Source organism: Rhineura floridana, chromosome 12 (assembly GCF_030035675.1).
Source record: "Rhineura floridana isolate rRhiFlo1 chromosome 12, rRhiFlo1.hap2, whole genome shotgun sequence".
NCBI lineage: Eukaryota > Metazoa > Chordata > Lepidosauria > Squamata > Rhineuridae > Rhineura > Rhineura floridana.
Window position 1 is genome coordinate 15692131 of NC_084491.1, and position 9390 is coordinate 15701520.

Below are 9390 nucleotides of genomic sequence, written 5' to 3' on the forward strand. Positions count from 1 at the left end.
AAAACCCCAAAGGGGTTTATGAAAAACAATGGTAATGTTTTGTCTTATCAGTAAAAGACAGTTAAAAACGGGTATTTGAGAACTTTCAAGAATGAGCGAATGAATTAAAATGAGCAATAAGCTAAAAGCAGATTTAAAAACATGTAACTTCTTCTTGTCTGGATAGGTTTGCCTGAACAAAATGTTTTAAGCAGGCGTTGGAAAGAGTACAATGAAGGAGCCTGCCTGCTGTCAATAAGCAGGGAGTTCCAAAGTATGACTGCTGCTGATAGAAACGTTCCATTCTCTCAGTGTCTGATGGAAATTTTCCATTCAGAAAGTGGATGATAGTATACAGGTCTCCCTTTTCTTTCTTCCTTTTTGCCTAGGCAAAATCTGCTCATTCTGGAAAGAACTGAATGTTACAAGACACAGGGCTGCTGCTGAAAGCCCAGTGTCAAGTTTTCCCCCTTGTAACATCCGGTTGCTGTTTGTGCCTCTCTCAGACATCATTCTGTTCTCAAAGTGGCCAACCAGATGCTTCTGGGAAGCCCACAAGCAGGACATCTGTGCAGTGCCCTTTTCCTGCTGTTGCTGATCCAAAGTTGGACACGCAATTGAAGCTGAATGTTGGAAGAGTCAGGACAGACGAAAGATAGTGCTTCTTCATGCAGCTCTTAGATAATCTATGGAATTCGCTCCCACGAGAGGCAGTGATGGCTGTCAACTTGGATGGCATTAAAAGAGGATAAGGCAAATTCATGGAGGAAAAGACTATCAATGGCTATTAGCTCTGATGGCTCTGCAGCACCTCCACTGCCTCTGAATACCAGTTGCCAGGAATTGCGAATGGGGTGAGTGCTGTTGCATTCAGGTCCTACTCATGGACTTCCCATAGCTTAGCCACTGTGAGAGCAGGATGCAGGACTAGATGGACCTTTGATATGATCTAGCATGTAGTGATGGCCACTGACTTGGATGGCTTGAAAAGAGGATTAGACAAATTCATGGAGGATATCATTGGCTACTAGCCACAATGGCTATGTTCTTCCTCCACTGTTGGAGGCAGTATGCTTCTGAATATCACTTGCTGGGAATCGCAAGTAGAGAGGCCTCTCTTGCACTCAAATCCTGCTAGGCTACCCATTGGAATCCGGTTGGCCACTTGTGAGAACAGAATGTTGGACTAGATGGGTCTTTGGCCTGATCCAGCAGGGCTCTTCTTAGGTCCCACATCAAACTGTACCTAGAGCCATACTGCCTCTTATCCTGGAGGTAATAGAATAGTTATCATGGCCATTGATAGCCTTATCCTCCATGCATGGCCAATAGACAGTGACGATGAGAGATGCAGTCCAACATTATCAGGAGGACCACAAGTTTCTCAGGTAGTAGATGATGGGGAGTAACCCAGAGAGCTGCTGTTAGTCAGAGTAAACAATGCTGGGCTAGATGGACAAACACTCTTGACCTGGTATAAGGTATAATAATTTATTTTGTAATTGTCTTCGCTTCACTTCTTTATATAATTACTATAGATCATAAGATTAAAAACATACAAAGCAAGTAACAGTGTCAAAAAAAAGCAACATCAAAAGCAGCATCAGCAGATTCATGCACAGCAGCCAGTCAAAACCAAATATCTGCAGGAATAAATAGGTTTGGCTGCCCTACAACAGGCAAGTAAATATGAAGCCAAGCATATCTCCCCTAGGAGAGTTCTCCATCAGTTACGCCAGGTTGGAGACCTGTGACCCTCCAAATGTTGGACTACAACTCCCGTGGTCCTTGATCATTGGCCATGCTGGCTGGGGGCTGACTGGAGTTGGAGCCCAGCAACATCTGGAGGCCTGCAGGTTCCATACCTGGTCCTGGCCTCCGACAGAAAAGGGCCCTCTTCTCATGTCCCTGTTTTCAGAGGCATTGAACATTTGCCAGTGGGTAAATGAAGGGATGCTGCCTTCATGCCATGCATGTGGGCTTTTGGGGAGCATCTGGTTAGCCCACAGGATGCTGGACTTGATGGACCCTTGACCTGTTCCACTGTGAGGGCTGGGCCATGGGCAGCAGTCTGAGTTGATTCAGGAACTAGAAAGCAAGAGATTTGGGACAAGCCAATAATCAGGGCCATAGTATCAGTCAGGGCCTAGGAGCAAACTCAGAGGCAGGGTCAAAAAACATAGGAAACTACGTGAAGACTGAGTTAGACCACTGGTCCTTCTAGTTCAGTATTGTCTACACTGACTGGCAGCAGCTCTCCAAGGTTTAAGGCAGGGTTCTCACCTAGTCCTACCTGGAGATGCGGGGGGCTAAACCTGGAGCCTTGTGCGTACACGGCAGATGCTCTGCCACTGAGCTGTAGCCCTTCCTTGCTTCCCAAAGCAAGCCAGAAGTCAAGAACAAAAAATAACCAAAGATACCGAAACGCGCCAGAGCTCAGGAAGACCAGAGCTGTGTTCATCTATGAAGGGTTAAAAAAAAGGTAAAGGTAAAGGTGTCCCCGCACTTATAGTACGAGTCATTTCCGATTCTTAGGGTGACGTCTTGCAACGTTTACTAGGCAGACCATATATATGGGGTGGGTTTGCCAGTTCCGTCCCCGGCCTTTCTTTACCCCCCAGTGTATGCCGGGTACTCATTTTACCAACCACAGATGGATGGAAGGCTGAGTGGACCTCGACCCCTTTTACCGGAGATTCGACTTCCTCCTTCCTTTGGAATCGAACTCCGGCCGTGAGCAGAGCTTTGGCTGTGTTACCGCCACTTTCCACTCTGCGCCACGGAGGATCTTTGAACCGGGAACATAAGCCCCACCCCCAATGTCCCCAGATGCTCTGGCTGCTCCTGAGATCCTTGCACGATTAACACGAACATCTGGAGAGACTTTTTACCTCCACTGTCAGAGTCAGTATGCTTCTGAACACCAGTTGCTAGAAACTGTTGCAAAGCTGAAACTGTCTTGATTTTTTTATGTTTGCCATATTGCCAAGAGGTGTAATGTGGCCTGCTAAAGAATATAATGTTATATTTATAGCATTGAAAAGGTTTTTGTGTTTGCTGTGACGTTTGTTACTGTTTTATTACTGCTGTTGTATTATTTTATTATGAAATTGTTTTTGTAATTGTTTGCTTTTGTTGTAAGCTACTTTGAGCACAGGTTTTTTTTGTAAGCTGCTTTGAGTTCCGTTCTGGAAAAAAGCGACTAATTATTATTATTATTATTATTATTATTATTATTATTATTATTATTATTATTATTATTATTATTATTATTATTAACAACTGCAGGAGGAGAGAGTACTCTTGCACCTGGCTGGCCACTGTGAGAAGCTAGAATGCCGGACTAGATGGGCTGCTGGCCTGATCCAGCAGGTGGTTCTTATGTTTTAAGCCCATTGAATTGAACGTGCTTAGAACTTCTCCCTATGACTGGAAACGCTGCTCGAGGGTTGTTGTTTTTAAGTGTGCTGAATTGAACATGCTTAAAAACCCTTTTCAGATCTTCACCCTAATCTCATTAAGATCTGAAGATCAGTTAGGCACAGGACTTGCATCCACAGTTTCACCCTTTGTGTGTCTTGGCAAATACCTGAATGCAGCTCAGATTGCTTGAGCAAGGAAGCCCTTGATACTGCTTCCTGCCTAGAAGGTTCCAGTGGCCACTCTGGGTCTGTGGAGCCAGTCCTGAAGGCTCACTAGGTGGCCAGCGCAGTTCACCAATTCACCATACAGAGTAGCTGAGTACAGATCCAGAAGTTCCTGTCATGCAGCAGGGCTGCTTTTAACTTTTTGAAGCCAATAGAGTGGGGGTTTTACTTGCCAATCTGTGTGTGCTTTTGTATAATTGCAGGTCGCTCCTCCTTTGCCCAACCGGCGGGAAAGCAGGCCTCCCCCTCCTCCCCCAAAAGCAAGGAAACCCAGTGTCCTTTCTTCCGACCCAGGACTGCACTGAAAACTCCAGGCCAGCCACCTCACCCTGAATGTTATGTCTGCTGCCTTGTTCTGTGTATATGGGGGGGGGGGGGTCTGTGTGTATGTTTTTTTGTTTTCTCCTGCTGGACAGACAAACGGCTGCACCTCCCGTTGCCTTTCATTTGGCCATGCCAATGTGCTGATGCTTCTCTGTTTGATTCTCAAGCTTCTGATTTTCGTGCTTGTACATCAAGGCACCAAGCATTATCATTCTGGCCTTCGACCCACACCTGAGGTTTGAGAGGTTCAGCTGGCTCAAGTGATACTAAGAGTCTCTTTATTCTAACCCTCAGGACTTCTGCCACGAGTAAAGCAGCAGCAGGGCTAGAGTTTTTTTCTTCTGCGGAGTTCTGCGCTCTGTTGATGATTGAGATTTACCTTGATTTTGAAACAGAACACAAGAAGAGCCCGGCTGGATCAGGCCACAGGCCCATCTAGTCCAGCATTCTCTTTTCACAGTGGCCAACCAGATGCCCGTGAGGAGTCCACAAGGAGGACTTGAATGCAACAGCCGTCTCCACAGTTACGATTCTGAGCAACTGTCATTAAGAGGCATCCTACCTCCCTACAGTGAAGGTAGAACATAGCCATTGTGGCTAGTAGCCACTAAAAGCCTTCCATGAATTTGTCTAAGCCTCTTTTAAAGCCAGTGGTAAGCACTATGCCATGAAAGGAGTCCTTTGGTTCCCCTGAATGCTGCAATGGATTTTCATGAAGGGTTCACACCTACCCAGCTACACCCGGGCAAAGAAAATGCGAGTGCAACCTGCAGTCTTCCATGCAAGCTCCCCAACAAGTTCAAGCAACCCTTCCTGGATGCCTTTGCTTTGTCAGGTACATGAATACTTATCAGAATATTCCTTTCAATGAAGAGAGGGGCACCACCCCATGGATGAACCTATTCTGTTCAACTGTGTACAGTTGCGGTACATCTCTGAAGTTCTCAGTATTTCTTCTCTCAAGACTTTGCGAATGTTGTCATTTATACTGTCGATTCTTCATTTTGTCTTAAACTTATCCAGTCTTTGCACCCAAACAGGATTAAGTACACTACTACAACTTCTTTTTTACTGAAATGGTTGATACACATTTTTTTTGGTTCTTCTGTAGATTAGTCTGTTGCCTTAAGACTGACCTAAGTTGTAATTATACTTGTGAATTCAGAGGACAGACCACGGATGATGGTGCTCTTGGTCTTCCAAAGCAAGATTCAAAAACCAAGACACTGTCAGCCACTGAACTCTTTACTAAGCAGCAAATGTATGTACAGTCAGATGTATGTATAGCCAGATGTCATCCTCTAGGCCTTTAATATATTTACACTTGTGGATTTGTTTGTAAAATTATGCCTCTGTGTTTACTTGTTTTGTACCAGAAGTTCAGCATGTAGCCCTCAGAGGATTCAGACATATTCCAGAACTAATCCCGATTGGTAGATTACTTTAGTCATATTCAGGCGTTCAGTTCCCCCTCACAACCAGGCCCCATCTACACTAGGGATGTGCTAGAATTCCACCCAATTCAGCTTTAGTACCAAATTTTCCATTAATTCATTTAGTCGCTATTATTGTGGATTGGATTTTTATGTCGTGAATTTCTGCAGCTATTTTCAGAAACGGATGTTTTATTTCAAAAAATCCATGTCTAACATATTGATATTAGTAGCAATATTCCTATCAATATTTCCTTCAATTTATTTCCTTTAATTTATCTATATTTCCTGTCAAAAGGGGGGAAAAACAGAACAGTAAAAGCAGCAGCTAGCGGACAAAGAATGAATTCAAATTTATACCAGTCTGTTAGCTCGATGACATGCTTTTGAACCAGCACAGACCAATGGATCGCATCCACAGTCAACACTATACATTTAAAGAATTATTATATCACTTTAAACAGTCGTGGCTTCCCCCAAATCATCCTGGGAGCTGTACTTTGTTCAGGGTGCTGAGAGTTGTTAGGAGACCCCTTTCCCCCTTACAATGCAACAGTTCCCAAAGTGGTTTAACACTCAATCCTTCTTCCCAGGGAATTCTAGGAATTATAACTCTGAGAGAAATAATAACTTTTAGCACCTTTAAATAAGCTACACTTCCCAGGATGCTTTGGGGGAAGCCATGTCTGTTTAAAGTGGTGTGAGAGTGCTTTACAAGTGCAGTGCCAATGGGGTCGTAGAGTCATGCAAGGGTGAGTAGGTATGCACCGACTAACCCCATTCCCTCTTTTGCATACTGTGCTTAGCCCTACCAACCTCACATGTTGGAAAGTGACATTTCTTGGGAAGCAGGATTCTGAAACACACAGGAAGTCCCCGTAGGCACAGCAGGCTTTCTGCTGCAGGTATCCATCTTCCAGCACAGGAAGGCAGCAGGGGTGAGCATAGGGACATGATGGAGGGGGAAGGGTTAATCATCACATCCCTTGTTTTTCCTCCCTTGTGCGATTCTAATTGTGTGAAGGAACTGAATGCCTAAATATAGCTTCAATCTTTGTCAACTTCAGCTTGGGTTAGACTGTACACACTCCTGTTTACTCTGCATCCAGAGCTGGTTTAGGAAGTGGTGTCACATGCCATTAGCTACAATCCGTATCTATCCTGTTGTTTCTTGTGAAATACTGCATATTGATGTGTGGTCCCCCCAAAGCAACTTCAATCCAAACTGAGAAAAAGAACGACGTAGCTGAATTTTAAGCCGGTAATGCGTACACAGCCTTACAGTGTTGCCCTGTAGTCATAGGTGTAGACTTTTCCAGCAGTGTGCATTTGGGCAGCCTTAATCTTGATCTCCTTATCATTTGATTGCACTGATTGCTTTGTAGTTCCCACTTTCAGGAATGTATCAGAAGGCTTTCTCAAATAGTCAACCTCAAGATTGCACATTGCCCTCCAAAACAGAGATTGCATAGAATCATTCAAGGGGAGAATAAGAATTTAGAATGTCCATGATAAGAAGATTGTAGATGTATGCCCTGATTAATCGGGGGACACGTTAATGTAATTAACTGATTAGAGCCATCAGATGGCACTCCAAACACTAAAAGCATGATGATTGGAGTTTTGGATCCAAATAAAGTAATTGGCTTGAGTAGAGAGATGATGCTTTTTAAGGGAAAGAGGAGTGTGTTTACAGCATTGGTTGTCATTCCTAAACTTTGCTCTGTGAGTTTCAAGAAACTAACAACAGTAATTTAGGGTGCTCTGCTTCTAAAGACAAATGGTATATTGTGCTCAGTATCCCCTTTTCCCCACCAAACACAGACAACAAAAACACCCTATTTTGCATGTGTTTTAATCTTGGCACCTCAAGACCCTGGGCAAAGTGGCTAGCTACACAGCTGTGGTTGAGGCTTTCAGGCTATACAGAACATTTTTCCACTTTAAAAAATGCAGGCTTCACTATGCCCTTAGCTGTTACTCCTTCTTTCTAACTAATGAAGATCTTTTAAGGTATTCCACCCTTCCTCAAAGAAACTCAGGATGGTGAACATGGGATGTTTTATAGCCACAGCAACCCTGCAAAGGGGCCAGAGCTTAGTGGCAGAGCACAAGCTTTGCATGTAGAAGGCCAGAGATTCTATCTACAGCTTTTGAAAAAATGTAGAAGGTGTTTAGAAGGGTGGTAGACACACTGAACTAGATGGATCAATTGTCTGATTCAGTATAGACCATACTCATATGTTCATTCAAGGCTGAGAAAGAGTGACTGACCAAAGGTCACCCCTGAATTTGATGGCAAACTGCGGTTTGAAATAGGGATGTGCACTGATCACAAAATCTGGTTCATACACTGATTAGGCACTTTGGAAAATAGTCCACCTTAGTCTGAACACCTTTGCAGGATGGCCAGGTCAGCATAGAGATCATCAATTTGCTTCGTTCCCCCATCCATTCAGTATTGGGAAATCAAACAACAGCTGTATACATTTTTTTTCCTTTTTGACAGAAATGGATGAAATTTGCAGGCATAGTAACTCTTTCAGAGTGGATAAAGCCTGCCCAACAGGTTTGGGGGGTTATGTGCTGGGCACCTTTAAAGTTTAATTTTTTTATATATATATGAAAGGAAACATTTTTAATTTTGTGGCAGAGTTGGATGAAATTTGTAGGCAAGGCTGCCCCTTTTAAGGTCATGAATCCTGGCCAATCTCAGAATGATAGCTATAGTTTTCCCTACATGGGCAGCCTTTACAGTTTTGGGATGAGTAAAAAAAGAAATCACAGTATCCCCTAGTGTTTTGTGGCAAAAAGTCTGAAAATTGCAGACATGAGAGAGGTGCCTCTGGGTATAAAACCTGCCAAATTTCAGACAAATAGATCCATGGGCTTTTGTGCTAGGCACTTTTTAAACTTTATGTTGGGGCATGGAAAGCTAACAAGGATTCACTTTCCAGGTAACATTGTTCCCTTTATTACAAGCTTGTCCAATCTGTCACGATGGAGCTCTGCCCTCTCCCCACACTGATGATTTCTGTCCCTTCCCCCATCACCCAATCCTATTATGTTCCTTATTCGGTAAGCGTAGAGTCATTTTGTTTCACTTTTAGCAAATGCTTGTCCGCAGCAATTTTTTAAAGCATCTGGATAGGCAAGGCCCAATGAAGCACTTCAGGGGTCCCTGCTTTGACTCAGACCACTTCATATAGATTCTGCTTTCTCTTTGATAAGCCCTGAATCCTCTGAGGCATCCCACTTTGCCTCAGGATTCGCCCAAATCCAATGCACTCCCCTAATTTAAACTCGTATCACAGGGAGAACCTGTGTTTAATCCCTGGCATCTTCAGGTAAAAGGATAAGAGATGAAGATATCTGCCTGAAACCCTGGAAAGCTACTGCCAATCAGAAGAGATAAGGCCTAGCTTGATGGCCCAATAATGTGACCTAGTATAAGGCAGCTTCCTATATCCTTATATAACTCAGATACTTTGTCCCATACACCACATTAAGAACATAAGAACATAAGAAGAGCCTGCTGGATCAGGCCAGTGGCCCATCTAGTCCAGCATCCTGTTCTCACAGTGGCCAACCAGGTGCCTGGGGGAAGCCCGCAAGCAGGACCCGAGTGCAAGAACACTCTCCCCTCCTGAGGCTTCCGGCAACTGGTTTTCAGAAGCATGCTGCCTCTGACTAGGGTGGCAGAGCACAGCCATCACGGCTAGTAGCCATTGATAGCCCTGTCCTCCATGAATTTGTCTAATCTTCTTTTAAAGCCGTCCAAGCTGGTGGCCATTACTGCATCTTGTGGGAGCAAATTCCATAGTTTAACTATGCGCTGAGTAAAGAAGTACTTCCTTTTGTCTGTCCTGAATCTTCCAACATTCAGCTTCTTTGAATGTCCACGAGTTCTAGTATTATGAGAAAGGGAGAAGAACTTTTCTCTATCCACTTTCTCAATGCCATGCATAATTTTATACACTTCTATCATGTCTCCTCTGACCCGCCTT

At 43.9% G+C, this 9390-nt stretch overlaps 1 protein-coding gene across 2 annotated transcripts in view; it reads left to right on the plus strand.

Moving 5' to 3' along the window:
• DOCK5 (dedicator of cytokinesis 5) overlaps nt 1–8962 on the plus strand; it is a 201228-nt gene extending 192266 nt beyond the window's left edge. For both annotated transcript variants that reach the window (XM_061593185.1, XM_061593184.1), the window contains exon 52: nt 3830–8962. In XM_061593185.1, the coding sequence (XP_061449169.1) occupies nt 3830–3931 (102 nt within the window). In that variant the 3' untranslated portion in view covers nt 3932–8962. The remainder of the gene's footprint in view (nt 1–3829) is intronic.
• Nucleotides 8963–9390: the final 428 nt, after the last annotated feature.